Source organism: Sorex fumeus, unplaced genomic scaffold (assembly GCF_029834395.1).
Source record: "Sorex fumeus unplaced genomic scaffold, SorFum_2.1 ptg000098l, whole genome shotgun sequence".
Classification (NCBI taxonomy): domain Eukaryota; kingdom Metazoa; phylum Chordata; class Mammalia; order Eulipotyphla; family Soricidae; genus Sorex; species Sorex fumeus.
The window spans coordinates 6,658,934-6,678,487 of record NW_026606155.1 but is presented as its reverse complement, the minus strand read 5'-3'; the positions used below and the strand labels follow the sequence as shown (position 1 = coordinate 6,678,487).

The following is a 19,554-nucleotide window of genomic DNA, read 5'->3' as shown; positions in this document are numbered from 1 at the left end:
TATTTATCTTATCAGAACTCTAAGTAGGTACTATAATCTCCACTTTAAAGATGAGAAAGAAAAGACACAGAAATATTAGGTGGAGTGCTCAAATTCACACAGCTAGTCAGTGTGAATCAAATTTAAATACATAAGTAAAAAAAAATTTTATACCCATGAATAAAGTGTAATCGAATACTATTTCCTGGAGCCCGGTCTCTTCTTTTAAAAGTACCATCTTTTTGTTTTTCTTTGTATTGCTCTTTAAGCTGAGGTAGATCTTCTTTGTAAACCTTTAAAAATGTAAACAAGTAGACATAATATTAGAATATATATCAATAAAGATATTCACACATTCCTGTAGAATATGGTTACCATTAATTTGATCACTGAATTTTTTGAATAGTCTCATGTAGGAATGTCCTTTATGAAATTTACTTCCTTGGAACAAATAAATTAATATACACTTTCTATATTATCACTAAAAAAGACTTATTTAGTGTTCCAGGGGATGTCTATGCTTCACTGGAAGACATTTTAATGGAAGAATATGAGAGCACATTGTGACAAAATTGTATATGTGAAGGGAGACTTCAAGTACATAGTATTATCAAGTTCTCATTTTTATGAAGGAATAAGTAAACTTTATTTTTTTGTTTATTTTTGGGGCCACACCCAGAAGTGCTCAGGGCTTAAGTCCTAGCTTTGTGCTCAGGGATGACTCCTGGCAGGCTTGGGGGACCATATGTATTGCCAGGGATCAAATCTGTCACGTGCAATGCAAAGACCCTACATACTGTACTCTCACTTTTATTTATTTATTTTGTTTTTTTTGGAGGGCAGTGGGGTACACCTTACTGTGCTCAGGGCTTACTCCTGTCTCTATACTCAGGGCTTACTCCAGGCTCTATACTCAGGGATCACTCCTGGCAGTGCTCAGAGACCATATATGGTACTGGGGGTCAAACTTGGGTCAGCTGTGTACAAGGCAAATGCCCCGCCCATTGTACTATCACTTCAGCCCTTTACATAAGTGTACTTTAACTCAAAAAGAGAAAGAATGCTCCACATTTTTCTGAAAATATACAATAATCAAACATAAAAATAAAAAAATAAACAACAGGGAGAAAGAGAAGAAAATAAACCTTTTTGCAGTGTGTGTGTGGGAGCAGAGTTGGGGAGGATATTCAAACCTACCTGCCGACGGTAGGTGAGCTGTGTTTCTTGTTCAATTTCAGAATCCAATTCTGGAACATCAGACAAATCTGAGTCTGATTCATCACTATTAGAATCAGCCAGACTCTCTGCAATTTTAAAAATGAAATGTTTCTTAAGATTCATTTGCAAAACATACAGTAAAATGAATGATTAAGAACTCACTATGCCAGTCGACATGGAGACAAATTAGAAGACAAGCAAATGACATGATCTATTTAAGTGACACTGACATCAATCAACAAGCTATACTACCAATTACCTTCCTCTCCACTCCCTGAAAACTCCTTTAAAGCTCCTTTAAAGTCCTGCACTGGCTCCCCTCAACAACACTCCAATGACTGCTACATCAAATTTAAATGTCATTCAAATACAAGTGAATATAATCTACAGAAAAATTGAAAGATAGCTAGAAAATAACATGCACCAAATGAAGTGGCTTTTTTTGTTTTGGGGCCACCTCTGGCAATGCTCAGGGGTTACTCCTGACTCTGCACTCAGGAACTACTCCTGGCAGTGCTCATGGGACCATATGAGATGCCAGAGATCAAAGCTGGGTCAGCTGTAAGCAAGGCAAGTTTCTACCATCTGTACTATTTCTTCAACCCCACCTAAAGTGGCTTTTTATTTGCTAAAAAACATAAATTGATGACAGGGAAGATGGACTACCTTAATGAGATCCAAGTAGAAAATGAAAGTTAATTAAATTTATTTTAGATACCATAGTTGAAAACTTAGCTATGTAAAGGAGAATATGTTGTGCTTTATTGTATTATTTACATTTATTTACATAGATTAAAATCATATAACAATAAATAACCACAAAATTAATTTTAATGATTTTCTGATAATTGCATTTGTCATTCTGGGGACTGAACTCGGGTAGGCCACCTGCAAGAGAAACGCCCTATCCACTATATTATCACTCCGGCCCCACATTTGCCATTCTTTTAAGTTCTCTTGTAGAAAGCAAGATGGACTAAAATTGTTAAGTGCCTGCTATGGGGTCTGGAGGGAAACTGGGGATATTTGTGGAGGGAAGGTCACACTGGTGGTGGGATTGGTGTTGAGACAGTGTCTGCCTGATACAACTATATTATGAATAACTTGTAAATTATGGTGTTTTAATAAACATAAATTAAAAAACATATACAGGGGTCTGAGAGATAGTTCAGGTGGTAGAACGAAGGCCTGGCTTTTGCAGAGCCTGAGTGTGATCCCTGACATATGCATGACAACTGCAGCTCCCCAAGTGCCAAAAATGTGAGTACACTACCCAGAGTATGCCAAGTTCAAGAGCCACTGGAAGTGCCCACAGATAACTGCCCCACCCCAGCACCAGTGGGGGTGTCTCCTATTTACAGAATATATTCTGGAGCGATAGCACAGCAGGTAGGGCGTTTGCCTTGCACATGGCTGACCCAGGTTCAATTCCTCCGCCCCTCTCGAAGAGCCCACCAAGCTACCGAGAGTATCCCGCCTGCACAGCAAAGTCTGGCAAGCTACCTGTGATGTATTTGATATGCCAAAAACAATAACAAATCTCACAATGGAGACGTTATTGGTGCCCGCTTGAGCAAATCGATGAACAACGGGAGGACAGTGCTACAGTGCTCTCTCTATATAGAGAGAACACTGTCCCTCCCGTTGTTCATCAATTTGCTCAAGCGGGCCCAGTAAGTTATATATCTATATCTATATCTATATCTATATCTATATATATATCTTCCTCCCAGAGCACAAATAAAAATTGTGGTTAACTGAACTGCTTCTTCACTTATCATTTGACAGATTAAAAGGCAAATATAGGGGCTAGTGCAATAGCACAGTGGGTAGGGTGTTTGCCTTACATGCGGCCAACCCGGGTTCAATTCCCAGCATCCCATATGGTCCCCTGAGCACCACCAGGGATAATTCCTGAGTGCAGAGCCAGGAGTAACCCCTGTGCCTCACCAGGTGTGACCCAAAAAGCCAAAAAAGAAAAAAAAGCAAACATAAGCAGTGAAAACTTTTAAAAACTCTTTTTTTTTAATTTGTTTTCTTGGCCCCACCCAGAGGAGCTCAGGGATTATTCCTGGCTCTGCACTCAGGAATCACTCCTGGCAGGGCTCAGGGATGGAAATTGGATTGGTGCATGTAAGGCAACAGTCCTACCTGCTGTACTGTCTCTCTGGCCCATAGTACCTTTTATTCTTTACCTAAAATACCTGATTCTAAGCATAAAAGATGGAATATTTTTAAATCCCCATGAATAGTAACTATACTGTTAACTTATGAGACTAAATGATACATGGATGGTAAAATCATTTTACTTGGATTATGGATTAGTTACTTGACAGAGAAACTATCCAGGAAGTGTTTATTACTCACCTTGGGGTGCTATGTGAAGAGCATCTTTTAGTTTTCTTTCTGGAATAAATTTCCACTGAAAGACAGAGTGATCTGCTCCACCAATAGAAATAACCCACTGATGATCATGTGACCATCTGACATTCGTAACATGAGCTGAATGGCCAATATATTTTTTAAACTTGGCTCCTATAACAAAAAGTATATATATATAGCTATAAAATTTTAAATGCAACACATACAAAGACCAATTTAAACAATTTTTTGAATTGCTTGAAGTGGTCAGAATCAATGCACACTCTCCCCATCTGAGGAAGTGACACTTTACAGGCAGGAATCAAGACAGTGAACATGTAAGGTACAACAGAATCAGTAGCCTGAGCTTTGGGAAAACTGAACACAAGTATCATATCAATAAATTATGCATTTGAATTAAATTCCTTAGTGGTTCCCAGAATTACCTTTTATTAACTGCATTTTAATTTCAGGCCATCAGTACTTTGAAAACCAAATTCCAGCAAAAGTTTGCTTTTCCTCAGTAGTAAGGAGGCTTCTGTTTTTAAAATCTACAATAGGGAGCTGGAGAGATAGTAAAGTGGGAAGAGCATTTGCCTTACTAGAAGTGACCCGGGTTCGATTCTTGGGACTCCATACAGCCTGTGACCCGTCAGGAATGATCCCTGAGTGCAGAGCCAGGAGTAAGCCCTAAGCACCACTGGGTATGGCCTAGCCCCCTCAAACAAACAAAACAACAAAAGATACAATAATAGTTTATGCTTCGCTCTCTTTTATTTTTGGTTTCCAGGAAACTCAATGTTGATATTAGACTACTGTTGTGTTATTTATGTGGTTTTAATATGGTACTTGTTTTTCTATTTTCCCTCGCATAAATTCCCTATTCATATAATTATTTTCATGTTTATATACTAGTATTTAGAATTTATATGTATTTGTAACTTAAGAACTTTATAGAATAAGGCATGGTATAAATAATTAATAAAACATTTCATTTAATTATTCCTAGGCCTAAGAACAGAATTATTGACATCATTATTATTAAAAGGGATAAGCAAAAAAGAGGTTATATATAAAACAGAGAGAAAATAATCAATGAGAGAATTGTTTTTCTTATACACCTCACTGTTATAAAAAATAAATGTCAAAACAACATATGTTGAAGATATAAGCAAAAACATAATCTCACATGGAAATAAATCAGCAAAAACTAATAGTTGCCAAGTGTAATCTGAATTCATACAATTATTTCAGCAGAATTCTTGGTGGGTGGGGCAGGCAGGGAAAGACCTAAGAAAAATTTCTCCTTGGCTGGGGGATGTATCTCAGAGGTCGAGCCCTTGCCTTAAATGTATGTAGCTCTGGGTTAGACTTCTAGCACCACCAAAGCAAAGAATAAAGAAAAAGTTCAACAAATTAAATAATTAAGAAAAATATAGTTATCACTGTATAATCTAAATACATGAAGTAAAAAAATATGTAATAAGTTAAAGCATAGTATTAGTTCATTTGTAATAGACACAAAAATCATTTTATTTATTTTTGCTTTTTGGATCTCTTCCAGCAATGCTCAGGGGTTCTCTTGGCTCTGAATTCAGGGATTACTCCTGGCAGTGCTCAGGGACCATATGGGATGCCGGGGATTGAACCCAGATCAGTCGTGTGCAAGGCAAATGCCCTACCTGCTGTACTATCACTCTGGTCCACAAAAATCATTTTAAGGTAATAATTTCATAAACAAAACCAAGTATAACAGGACAGACAGTAAGTTCTCAGGTAGGAAAAAGAGAAAAAAGCTAATTATGTTCATTTTTACAAAACTCTTCACTAGATAAGCAGAAATATATTTTATTGTTATTTTGTGCTTTGGGGATCAAACCTGATGATACTTCGGGGCTCCTACCAGCGCTGTGCTCAGGCAAAGGGTAGCTCCTGGCAGTGTTCAGGGGACCTTATAAACAATGCCAGGGATCAGACACGGCCTTCCACACGAAACACATGCACTCAGCTTGTTGAAACCCTCCAGTCCTCACATGCCTGATTTTATTTAGGATTCTTTAGGAGCTGCTCCCAACAAAGCTTGCTCTACTACAAGGCCTGCAGTGTGGAACTCAGGCACTGTGGTTGCGAGCTCCTGCAGCCACCTCAGTGATGCTAAGGGGCCCCCAGGGCTGTAACCGGCACTGCTTGGGGGGCCATAGAGTGCTGGGCTAGAATCCAGGCCTCATATGCTAGGAATGTGCCAGACCACTTGAACTACTCACCAATCCAGTACAGATAATTTAAAATATATAAGCTCTCTTTTGTTTCCTGGCTAATTTTCTGCAAAAACTTAAAAATTTGTTTCTAGCAGAGAGGTTACTTAATTTTGAAAGAAAAGTTACCTTTTCTTAAACAAGGATATCGAAATAATTTTACAGTTCCATAGTCATCAGCTGTAACTAAAACTTGGCCAACATAGTTTCCATCTACTGAATTTATATCATTGATTTCTGAATACTTGGGCCAAATTCCATTTACTTCAAGACCTGAGACACATGTCCATGAAGCCCAATGAACAGCTTTCATTTCTTCTTTACTGGTCACTTCTTTTCCTCCTAAGAATAAATCACAGTCTTACTTTAAGAAGTAATTTGATTTGAAGTTTACTTATGCATAAATTATACTGCTAACAAGGTAGAGTAAGAAAAATTTTAATTTTAAAATTTCCCGTCCCAGTTAAAGGAGAAAAGACAAATAATTAAGAGAATGAAAAGAAGATAAAATTATAACAAGGAACTAAAAAAAAAAAAGAAACCCACTAATTTCAGAGACACACAGATTTAAAAACAATGTGGTTTACTTAGCAGGTTCCCCCATGTGGAGAATAAAACTGAGCCCTATGCCAGGAGGATCACTCCAAGGCTTGGAAGCCGGTATCACATGCTGGGGGAAAAAGCAGCTGGGGTAGAGAAGGGACCACTAAGGGAATGATGGTTGGAGGGCTCGCTAGGGATGGGAGATGTGTGCTGAAAGTAGACTATAGACCAAACATGATGACCACTTACTACTTGTATTGCAAACCATAACACCCAAAGGGGGGAGAGAGAGAGAGAGAGAGAGAGAGAGAGAGAGAGAGAGAGAGAGAGAGAGAGAGAGAGAGAGAGAGAGAGAGAAAGGAAATGTGCCTATCACAGAGGTGGGAGGTGGGAATGGGAGGGGTGGCGGGAGGGATACTGTGAACATTGGTGGTGAAAAACAGGCACTGGTGAAGGGATGGGTACTTGATCATTGGATGACTGAAATGTAATCACAAAAGTTTATAAGTCTTTAACTGTATCTCATGGTGATTCATTAAAAACATAAAAAAAAGGAGCTATCAAAAAAAAAAACACCTGAGCCCTATTATGCATGGAGTTGGGAATGGGTGACCTACCCCCTTTTCCCTGTGCTTCCAGTAGCTTGGCAGTCACGACCACAAACTGCCTCTGGCACCATATAAGCTCATTAATGGCCATGGTCCAGCGACTCACAAATAAATCTCTCGGAAGAGAGCAACACAGAGCAACATGCCACAGAGCTGCCTCCGGACCACAAAGTCATCATTGAGTTAATAAAAAATTAAGTTAACCTCAGCTGTATAACAGTATTTAAAATTTTAGAATTCCCAGAGCAAATTCTCATACTCTACACCACTCATATACCAAGAATAGCAACACTATTTAATGGGGTGTAAAGTAGAAGGCAACCAATCTTGATTTAAAATATATATTTTTTAAATCGAGATTGGTTTAATCTTTAACAACATGTTCGTGATCTCTTATACAAGGGCTTAATGGTTCCAGGGTGAGAAACAACAATCTTCATGCACTTTCCTCTAAGGAGAGTTTTTTGTAAAATTTTTAGCAGATTATTCATCATAAGCAATACAAAATAAATTATTTAGGTCCTGCTTAGGGGCATAGTTTGGGGTCAGGGTGGAAACATTCGAAATGATGGTGGGAAGGTGTAACGGTGATGGGGTTGGTGTTGGAATACTAAATGTAATAATTTATTGGGAACAACTTCATAAAAATAAATTAAATGAAAAAACAAAATAGCCCCACCCCAAATCCATCCCTATTAAAATTAAGCTACAATTCAATCATGATCATGTAACTTTTTTTTCCCACCTCCCCACCCCTCTCCCCTCATGTAACTTTTAAGAAAAGGGAAACACTGTGAGAGGAACAAAGCTGAGGAAAAGATAGGAGTGAAAAGAGCAATGAAGAAAGGACAAGGATTTACTTAGATGTGAAGATGTTATTCCATTATACACACAATGTTAATAAAAACTTTTGGGAAGATGTATTAATGTATGTCTCTAGTCTTATTCAATAAGCTTTTGGCAAAGCAATAGTGAATTCAGTGAGCATAATACTAAGTAAAGGACCGAGATCTCATATTTTGATGATTCTGTTTTATTTATCCATTTAAAAATATTTTACAGAAAATCTGATTTACAAATTTAGTTTGTCAGCTATCTTCTTATATTTGAAAAACTCTGTCTAAGATAACCACAGGGAAAAAAACCTTACAGTCACACATTTATAGTTAATTATGCTTAATTTGTTCCTGCCACCAAAAAAAAGTCATTTTAAATATGGACATCCATTGGGATTTTACCTTTCAGAATTCACGTGACACAGAATTTAACATAAACTAGTTGTCTAAGATCCTTCAAGAAAAAAACCTTTAATTAAAATATATAGGATGTTGGGGCTGGAGTGATAGTAAGGGGGTAAGTGACACAGGTGGTCCCAGTTCTATCCCTGGCACCACATGGTCCACTGAGGATTGCTGGGTGTACACTTAGAGGCTGTTGAGCTGTGTCCCTGTATGTCCATAGCACTGCAGGGCACAAGCAGTATCACAACCACTGTTCGGCTGGCAAAAATGGCCAAAAGTAGCCCCCCATGTCTCCTTAGGAACACTACTTAGGAGATCCTCCCCACCCCCAAAAAATCCCAACAGGATTTTAATAGGACAGCCTGATAGAATTTATCACACTGTCCGAAAGATTAGCTCAGATCTTATTTGATTTTCTGTAATCAAAGGTAACTTACACTCTGCTTCTAGTAAAGTTCTAAAATATTTAAGCATTATAAATCCATAAATTATACAGAATTTATTAGAAAAACTTACCTGGCATCCTATAAAAAAGTCTTTTACCATTTCCATCATTAGTTTGTAAATATTTACTGTCTGAGGACCAGTCCAGATGAGTGATGAAACTAAGTGATCCAACACATTCCCCACATTTTTTATAACGCTGAGCAACTCCATAAATATCAACTGAGCTGTCATTGCATCCAACAGCGAGGTAAGTTCCGTCTGGTGAATATTTTAACTCATGAATCGCTTCTTTCCTATCTTTAATATGTACAACTTCTGTCATGTCTCTGTAAATACAGAAAATGAGCTGTTGAAAACAGTTACAATAGTTTTTAAAAATGTGCCTAAATTAAGTATAAGAGTGAATTAGATGTTCAAAAATCACGAAGTCAAAATGATACATAATGCTAATACAGAAATATTTTGCTGAACATAAATATAAAAAATGAAATATGTTGGAAGCACAGAAAATTGTAGAATTCCAGAGTCTAAGTTACTTTATTTTTAAGTATTTTAGAGATTCTGATTTATTTCTGGAGGCATATGATAAAAGAAATAAAGTCATAATTTTAGAAAGTTCCTAGATACTAACTTTATGAAAAATACTCAAATCATGTATGATTTTCAACTCTTTTTGCAAATGAGTTAACTGTCATAATCAGAAAATACATTCAAAGACAACTAAAGGAGGAAATGATTTATAATACTTTGACAATGCATTTGAATGCATATATTTATAAAGCTACCACTAGTTACTTTCATATCAAATTCAACCTTTTCAAAAAGAACACAAATTTTTTTCCAATTATAGACCGTGTCAATTGGTGAAGTTAAACATTATTTTCTTATTTTCAATGCTTTGTAACAGAGCTTCTAAAAGGATACAGGTACTACTGTTAGCAGTCACACACATAAAGGATAAACACTTAGTTCCATTATCATTGAATTCCCAAAGTTCTTAAGTTGATTAGAAGTAAAAAAGGTGGCAGCAGGAGAAAAAGAGAAGAAAAAAAGTGAGGATCCCTATTTCCAATTAGTGACACAGGTTTTTTTTCTTTCCCACATAAAGTTTTGTGTCTCCATCTAAATGGCCCATGTATCTAAATACAAAATCAGCAGTTTTGTATTTGTAACCATTTGGATGTTTCTCAATAGGTCTCTAACTGAACAATGTAAGTAGATTAAAATGTCTTCAAGAAATAATAACTCTTAATATAACTATTTTAGGCACTAGGGATCCGCAGATAAACTCCCCTTCTGTAAGAGATGAATATAAAATAGCTATACATTAAAAGTGCCCAAAAGCTGTGAATTTATGTAAAATATAAGATAGAGGAAGGTACAATTTAAAAAAATAGTTGGAAATGATCGCTCTGGACAAGAAGTGAGTGTTGAAAGTAGGTAAAGACATATACATGATACTCTTTCAGCATCTATATTGCAAACCATAATGCCCAAAAGGGAGGGGAAAAGGAGAGAGAGGGGGGTGAGAGGGAGAGAGAGAGAGAGAAAGAGAGAGGGAGAGATGTGCCTAACACACATAGAGGTAGGCTGGGGTGGGGGGAAGTTGAGGAGTGGGGAGTGGCAGAAAAAAGGAAGATATTGGTGCTGAGAAATTACACTGGTGGAGGGATGGGTGTTGGAACATTGTATGACTGAAATCCAATCATGAACAACTTTGTGACTGTGTATCTCATGGCGATTCAATAAGAGAAAGATTTTAAAATTTACAATGAAAAAACCACAAAAAACAAAGAACAAGTAAATGTGAGATTAAAACCCAGGGCACTCAGAGATGTGAGACAATTGCTTTATATTCCTAGTATCTAAAATAACCACGTTTAATGGGTTATGTGGTGGTGGGAATTCTTTTCTTTATTTTTATTTATTGAATCGCCGTGAGAACAGTTACAAAGCTTTCAGGTTTAAATCTTGGTCATACAATGATCAAACACCCATCCCTTCACCAATACACATTTTCCACCACCAAGAACCCCATCCCACCCCTCCCCCAGCCTGTGTGGCAGATGATTTCCACTTTACTCTATTTTGATTGCATTCAATATTTCGACAAAAGACCCACCATTATTATTTGGAATTTCCCCCCAACAATCAGACCTGTCAAAAAGGCATCATTAGATAATTTGTTTTCAGTTGCTGATTATAAAGAGCATATGATGTTGCGCAGCTGCAATAGCAGTCATGTGATTTTGAATTTCTGATATTTTACTAATTAAGTCTGGAGGGATTTCTGCCAAAAGCTGCTGGGTTCTGAGATTGATTTGTGTGCCGCTGGGATCATAGCCGTTCAGGAGCCGAGGAGCCATTTGTGGGAAGCAACTCTTGTCGGGTCTTGTTGGGGCAGGGGAGAAGGGCCGGTTCCACCCCCATCCCATGAGGCCCCGCGTGTCTCATCACTGCCGGCTCGTACCTGACTTTCCAATAGGCTCTGAAAGATGGCGGCCACCATGCCACCAAGGGGAAAAGGCGAAAGGGACAACACCCTTTCCCACCCGGGGTGGTATGGCATAGTAGCTTAATTCACAGTCCAGACACACTTCTGCCAAAAGCCACTGGCTCCCGAGATTGGTTTGTGTGCCTCTGGGATCATAGCTGTTCAGAATCCAGAGGAGCCATTCGTGGGTGGCAACTCGGGGTGTGGTGGGAATTCTTAGGTGTATTTTACATGCATTTTATTTATTTATTTTAAAAATGTTTTATTAGTGAATCACCATGGGGTACAGTTACAGACTTAGAAACTTTCGTTCTTGCATTTCAGTCAAACAATGATCGAGTACCCATCCCTCCACCAGTGCCCATTCTCCACCACCAATGATTCCAATATCCCTCTCACACCCCCACTCCATCTCCCCACCCCCCACCCCGCCTCTGTGGCAGGGTATTCCCTTTTGTTCTCTCTTTCCTTTGGGTGTTGTAGTTTGCACTAGAGGCAATGTGTGGCCATTGTTTTCGATCTATAGTCTACGTTCAGCTCGCATCTCCCAACCCGAGCTGGTCCTCCAAATACCCTTTACTTGGTGGTCCCTTCTCTATCTGAGCTGCCTTTCCCCCCAGTTTACATGCATTTTAAATTCCTGGTTGCACAACAATATAACTTCATTTAGGTTTGGGGCCAACAGCTGCTTGTGCTCAGTTATTACTGATTCCTTGCTGGGGGTTTCTCTTTGTGCTGCTTGGAAGACCATACAGTGATAGGGTTGGAACCAAGTGATGGGGTTGGAATCCAGGCCTCCAGCATGAAAAGCAGATACTCCAGTCCATGAACTATCAGTTGAGCCCTTTAAGTATATTTAACACTACTAAATTTTACACAGAATTTAAAAGGGGAAAAAAATTAGAGGGTTCTGGATTGGACAAATGGTCCTGCCATTTATTACACTAGAGAAGAAAATTTCTAAGTTCTTATTCTTGTAAATGTATGTGGATCTATAACAAAATTTTAATAGCTCTACAGACTTCAAGTGAATGAACTGTGCTATAATTTAACATAATATGTTAACAGCTTTAACAAATACTTAAAGCCTTTTTAATTGCCCTACCTGAATAAAGTAAAAGATGTAGGCATTAACACAAAACAAAATCGTAAGGCTGCATACAACAAGAAACCTATGTAGCTCCTGTTAACAATTCAATGGCAAAGTATCATTATTTAAAAATCAATATTGGGGCTGGAGCGATAGCACAATGGGTAGGGCGTTTGCCTTGCATGTGGCTGACCCGGGTTCTACTCCCAGCATCCCATATGGTCCCCCGAGCACTGCCAAGAGTAATTCCTGAGTGCAGAGCCAGGAGTAACCCCTGTGCATCGCCGGGTGTGACCCAAAAAGAAAAAAATCATTAAGCAGCAGAAAAAAGAACCCCAATTTATAGCTCAAAATTAAATTGAAAATTTTTTGATTGAAATTCTGTGATTTATAATACTGCTAGTGCACATAATTCCAGCACTGCACACACCACCAGTGAATCTACCTCTCCCAAAGGATCCCAATGCCCTTTTAAGATTTCATTTATTTTTTTTAAGATTTTGAATATGATGTGAGGTAGGGAACTAATTTCTTTCTTATTTTTTATTTGTTTTGCATGTGGCTAACCAACTTTTCCAGTGCCAGTTTTTGGAGAGGCTGTCCTTGCTCCAATTCATGCTCTTGGCTTTCTTGTCATAAGTTAATTGATCAGACATCTGAGGGTTTACTGCTGTCTAGCTCAAGATTTTAGCTATTAATCTACTAAATAATATCTAGCCACACACCAAGATTTTTTTCCTAAGCAGACCTATCTTTTTATTTTTATTTATTATTTTTAATAAATAATATTAAATTTCGCATGAGCAAAGTCCCACGCATGAACAAAGTCCTGGAACCCAGGTAATACGGAACTTTGTGATCTTGCACTTTGGGTTCAATGGGGCCGGGAGCAGAGATCCTCTGCCTGCTTTCCCCAGTCTCCGGCGACCCAGGGAGCATACCCATAAGCCATCTCCTGCTGGGCCAGATAATCTCCTCATCGGCCACTCTCCAGAGCTCATGGCCTCTTCTCCCAGAAGGGAGCATAAAATGAGGCCACCATAACCATGCCAATGGACTCCATGCCAGGCTGTTTTCACTCGGAGCGCCCCAGAGTGGGGTGGGTGAGAGCCCTCCCCAGGGAGCCCCAAGGGACCCAGCCCCAGCAGCCGACCTCCACTACCCAACCGCTGCCATACTCCAGGCTGCTTTTCACATGCTCGGACTGAGCCTCACACACAAGTGAACATATTCCTGAACACATCATCATAGAGGAAAATAGGGAAAAGTATGTATATATATGTATATATATGTACATATATGTATATATATATATAGAGAGAGAGATCCTGGCAAGCTACTGAGAGTATCATGCCCTCACAGCAGAGCCTGGCAAGCGCCCCGTGGCGTATTTGATATGCCAAAAACAGTAACAATAACAGTTCTCATTCTCTGACCCTGAAAGAGCCTTCAATCATTGGGAAAGGCAAGTGAGGAGAGGCTGCTAAAATCTCAGGGCTGGGATGAATGGAGATGTCACTGGCACCTGCTCAAGTAAATCAATGAACAACGGGATGACAGTGATACAGTGATTATTTTTAATTTTATTATTAGTATTTTTTATTGAATTACTGTGAGATAGACCCTTACAAAGCTGTTCATGATTAGATTTCAGTCATACAGTCTTACAACACTCATCTCTCCACTAGAGTACATTTACCAGCACCAGTGTCCCAATTTCCTCCCATCACGCCTACTCCACCCCTAGCCTGCCTCTATGGCAGACACATCTCTCATCTTTGTCCTCTCTCTCTCTCTCTCTCTCTCTCTCTCTCTCTCTCTCTCTCTCCTCCTTTCGGGCATTGTGGTTTGCAATACAGATACTGAAAAGTTGTCTTGTATATATCTCTCTACCTACTTTTAACAGTTCTAAACCAAGATTTTTGAATTAATTTTCTGATATATTCTTCATATATATTCATATTACATGAAACTGGAGTGACAGCACAGCAGGTAGGGCGTTTGCCTTGCATGCAGCCAACATGACCGACCCGAGTTCGATTCCTCCGCCCCTCTTGGAGAGCCCGGCAAACTACCGAGAGTATCTCGCCCTCACGGCAAAGCCTGGCAAGCTCCCCGTGAAGTATTCGATATGCCAAACACAGTAACAACAAGTCTCACGATGAAGACGTTACTGGGCCCGTTCGAGCAAATAGATGAACAATGGGAGGACCGTGACCGTGATGAAATTAGGGAGAGGTAAAAAGAAATAAGTAAATAGAATAGTACATATTTCTTCTCACTTATTAGAAAATTTGTTCCTATGTTTATACTATTACCATACCTTACTCTAAGTACAGTGAATGAGCCATCCTTCATTCCAAGAGCAAGATGAATTCCATCTACATTTACAGCTGCACAACGAATTGGTTCTTCCATATTACACCTTGCTATTAGTGCATGATCTACTAGGCTCCATATCCTGTAACATTTAAAGTAAAAAAAAAGTAGTTAACCAGAGTATGCTTTAAAACAATATTCTACAAAAAGACTTAGTTTTGTTTTATCAAGATTTTCCTGAGAATTTTTGTATCATGTTCATCAGTTAGATTGGTCTGGAGTTTTCTTTTCTTTTTTTTTTTTTTGGTAATATCCAATTTTAGCATTTTAACTGTATCTTTTTGGGAAACTAATTCTTATCCATGAAAAAAAAACAAGAATATAATAGCATTAATTTTCCTCATCATTGATATTTAGGATAGATGGCCACAAAAGTAAAGATAAATCCAGACAATATAGTGTGGTATGTGTGGCATATACTATATGTAATACTCACAAGCATATATGTAATCTTCACCTAAAGACACACTTAAGAATATGCAAATTCAGGAACTAGAAAGAAGTAACACAGGATGGCAGGCCTACCTGTTATATGACCCTCTAGGTATTGTTGGGTGTAGTCAGTGCAATGTGCTGCTAAGGTCCTGTGGTCTCCTAAACACAGCTCAGGAGCAGCCCCACCCAAGAATATATAAATTAAGTCTAATTAGAAATTCACAACAATAAAAAGCAGAAAACACTAATTATGTAAAAATTAACTCTGCTTCCAAAACTAAAGGACAAAAACAAAATCTACAAAGATTTGTTCATTTTTGAAGCTAAAACAAAACTTTCGTATATCAAAATTTGTGGTATATTGCTAAACTAGTATTTAAGGGGAAGTTTAAATGCAGATACTAAAAAATCAATGGCTGCAACTTAATGAGAAGACATCTGACTCAAGAGATTAGGAAAAGAGCATTGAAAAAAGGCCTATATTTTTTTTTTCTTTTCCATAATTTATTACTGTTATTTCTTTATTTTTTTTCTTTCCCTTTATTGTATTTTATTTTTTTTTAAGTTGTAGATTTACAATTTTTTGTGCTTTGGTTTCAATTATACAATGATCAGATACCCATCCCTCCACCAGTGCCCATTTTCCACCACCATGGATAATATCCCTCCCACCCCCATCCCCCCATCCCCCCTGTCTCTGTGGCAGGACAATCCCCTGTGTTCTCTCTCTCCTTTTGGGTGTTGTGGTCTGCAAAAGAGGCATTGAGTGGCAAACATGTTCAGTCCATAGTCTACTTTCGACATGCATCTCCCCTCCTGGGAGGATCCTCCAAACATCCTTTATTTGGTGCTCCCTTCTCTATCTGAACTGCCCTTTCCTCTAGGATACCCGGCTGGCCTCTAAGTTATGGAGTAATCCTCCTGGTGCTGATCTCAGCTATTCTTGGGTATTAATCTCTTACTTTGTTACTTTATATCCCCCAGATGAATGCAATCTTTCTATGTCTATCCCTCTCTTTCTGACTCATTTCGCTTAGCATGATACTTTCCATATTGTACCACTTGTATGTAAATTTCATGACTTCATCTTTTCTAAGAGCTACATAGTACTCCATTGTGTAGATGTACCAAAGTTTCTTTAACCAGTCATCTGTTCTTGGGCACTCAGGTTTCTTCCAGTTTCTGGCTATTGTAAAGAGTGCTGCAATGAACAAACAAGTGCAGATGTCACTTCGACTATACATTTTTGCCTCTCTGGGATATATTCCCAGGAGTGGTATTGCTGGGTCAAATGGGAGCTCAATTTCTAATTTTTTGAGAATCGTCCATACTGTTTTCCAGAAGGGCTGAACCAGTGGACATTCCCACCAACAGTGAAGGAGTGTCCCTTTCTCGCCACATCCACGCCAGCATCGGTTGCTTTTGTTCTTTTGAATGTGGGCTAGTCTCTGAGGTGTGAGATGGTATCTCATTGTGGTTTTGATCTGCATCTCCCTGATGATTAATGATGTAGAGCATTTTCTCATGTGCTTTTTTGCCATTCGGATTTCTTCTTTGAGAAAGTTTCTGTTCATTTCATTGCCCCATTTTTGGATGGGGTTGGATGTTTTCTTCTTGTGGAGTTTAACCAGTATTTTGTATATCCTGGATATCAACCCCTTGTCAGATGTGTATTCGGCGAATATAAAAAGGCCTATATTTTTGTAATAGCTGTTTGCTACTGCTTTGTAAGAAAAAACATTTTTATGTTATATTACTATCCAGAAAATTAGCTAAAACCTTTCTAATTTCACAAATGTCTTCGTAATTTCTTTTTCATTTTCTACTTATAAAATCCTAATACCTACAATGACTTATCTATTCCTTTCTACTTCAAATACCCATATGTATATGTCTATGACATATTTAATGATGCAGATTTATATTTCTCTAAATATATGTCTCTCAAAATATATACATATAAATGCATAAATATTCTTACTATGCTGGCAAAAACTTCTAGTCTATACTTGAATGTCGTGATGAAAAATAAGATGAAAATGGGTGACTTCTTCCTGAATTATTAAAATGAAAATTACAATGTTTAAGTTTTAAATATTGAAGATTTTCTATGCTGGATCACAGAGGTCAGAAAACCATAGCCTGTTAGTCAAACTGGATCCACAGCCTATTTTTTCATATAAGTTTTTAAGGTAACAGATTCATTCTTTGGTATTTATTCATTCTCTTGCCTTCTCTCCCTGGCCACTCTGCCCTCACCTTTTTTTTTTCAGTGCTGGGGATCAAGCCCTAACCTTCACACTAACAAGTTAAATAAGACAGGAGAAAATAAAAGAAAATCAAAACTTCAATATCCACCAAAAAGTTCCATGAAAACAGTCCCGTTTGTATGTATGTTATCTCTAGCTGCTTTCACACTACAGACACAGACCTGAATTACTGAGTTACTGAAAAAGAGAAGGAATATGATGTTCACAAAACACTGCAAATTTCAGTGACAAGGTTGTAATTTGACAGATTTTTTTGAGTACTACATGTTTATCTGATGGAAAGATTCCATGTCCTATTTCTAGTATATATCCATTATTGTCAAAGCAATAAAAGGAAAGTGAAGTTTTGAACACTGCATTTTAAAGGCACAGTAGAGATTATATTGTTATTTAATTGAGTGTTGAAGCACTGTGTCTATTAGTCTTACAGGTATTCTAAAGTAATACAAATAATATTAACATTACCTAATCAAGTACTCCTCCGTGTGTGTGTGTGTGTGTGTGTGTGTGTGTGTGTGTGCAAGGCAAACAACTTATACACCATACTATTTCTCTAATTCTCATCATAGTTTTGTGTCACAGGAAAGCAATACTTAGAAAATTTAAAACAAAGTACCTCATCACAGCAAAATTTCTTACAAATTTAAAAAACAAAATATGAGGTTTCACCAAAACTAAGTTTAAATGGCTTGTTTACTAGTCAAACAAGAAAAGCAATTTATTGGTAATGGATTAATTTTGGATTGCAGCAGCTAAAGAAATGTCCAGAGAAAATAAGTTTTTGGTTTTTTTTAACAAAACACTTAATAGAACTTTTATATATTTCTAGATTTTTATTAGTGAAACACCATGAGGTACAGTTGTAGATTTACAAATTTCTGTGCTTGGGTTTCAGTTATACAATGATCGAATACCCATCCCTCCACCAGTGCCCATTCTCCACCACCATGGATCCCAGTATCCCTCCCACCCCCCATCCCCCCACCTACCCTGGCTCTGTGGCAGGACATCCCCCTTTGTTCTCTCTCTCCTTTTGGATGCTGTGGTTTGCAAAAGAGGCACTGAGTGGCAATCATGTTCGGTCTAAAGTCTACTCTCAGCATGCATCTCCCATCCTGGGAGGATCCTCCCAACACCCTTTATTTGGTACTCCCTTCTCTAATCTGAGCTGCCTTTTCCCCTAGCATGTGCGGCTGGCCTCCAAGCCATGCAGTTAACCTCCTGGTACTAATCTCAGCCACTCTTGGGTGTTAGTCTCCTATTTTGTTACTTTATGTTCCCCAGATGAATGCAATCTTTCTATATCTGTTCCTTTCTTTCTGACTCATTTCGCTTAGCATGATACTTTCCATGTAGTACCACTTGCGTATAAATTTCATGACTTCATCTTTTCTAACAGCTACATAGTACTCTACTGTGTAGATGTACCAAAGTTTCTTTAACCAGTCATCTGTTCTTGGGCATTCAGGTTTTTTCCAGATTCTGGCTATTGTAAACAGTGCTGCAATGAACAAACAAGTGCAGATGTCACTTCGACTATACTTTTTTGCCTCTGGGATATATTCCCAGGAGTGGTATTGCTGAGTCAAATGGGAGCTCAATTTCTAATTTTTGGAGAATCGTCCATACTGTTTTCCAAAAGGGCTGAACCAGTCGGTTTTCCCACCAGCAATGAAGGAGGGTCCCTTTCTCGCCGCATCCGTGCCAACACCGGTTGCTTTTGTTCTTTTGGATGTGGGCCAGTCTCTGTGGTGTGAAATGATATCTCATTGTTGTTTTGATCAGCATCTCCCTAATGATTAACGATGTAGAGCATTTTCAGAGAAAATAAATTTAAGATTAAATCTTTCAATGAGAATAGCTGCTCAAAGAGTTAAGGGTTTTGGTACCATACTGGCAGCTCATTTAAAAGCAAGGCAAATAATTTTGAGCACCCTTTCCTTGAATCTATTTTTTGCTTTTTTGGTCACACCCGGTGATGCAAAGGGATTACTTCTGGCTCTTCACTTAGGAATTACTCCTGGCGGTGCTTGGGGGACCATATGGAATGTTGGGAATCGAACCCGTGTTTGCCACGAGCACGGCAATCGCCCTACCCGCTGTGCTATTGCTCCAGCCCCCTTCCCTTGAATCTTGATGAGTCAACAGCTGTTCCTTATACTACTCAGTTTTTATTTTAAGTGATGAAGTATTCATTTCTATGAATAATAGGGATGAATTAGCCTTGGGGTAGA

General features: G+C 38.4%; 1 protein-coding gene across 1 annotated transcript in view; it reads right to left on the bottom strand.

The window, feature by feature from the left end:
* Positions 1-19,554, bottom strand: part of EML5 (EMAP like 5) — a 172,546-nt gene that overhangs the window by 96,659 nt on the left and 56,333 nt on the right. Inside the window, exons 8-13 of the mRNA XM_056133752.1 lie at positions 14,560-14,697; positions 8,722-8,978; positions 5,943-6,155; positions 3,565-3,732; positions 1,177-1,283; positions 154-272 (exon numbers count right to left, since the gene is read on the bottom strand). Coding sequence (XP_055989727.1) covers positions 154-272; positions 1,177-1,283; positions 3,565-3,732; positions 5,943-6,155; positions 8,722-8,978; positions 14,560-14,697 — 1,002 coding nt within the window. The remainder of the gene's footprint in view (positions 1-153; positions 273-1,176; positions 1,284-3,564; positions 3,733-5,942; positions 6,156-8,721; positions 8,979-14,559; positions 14,698-19,554) is intronic.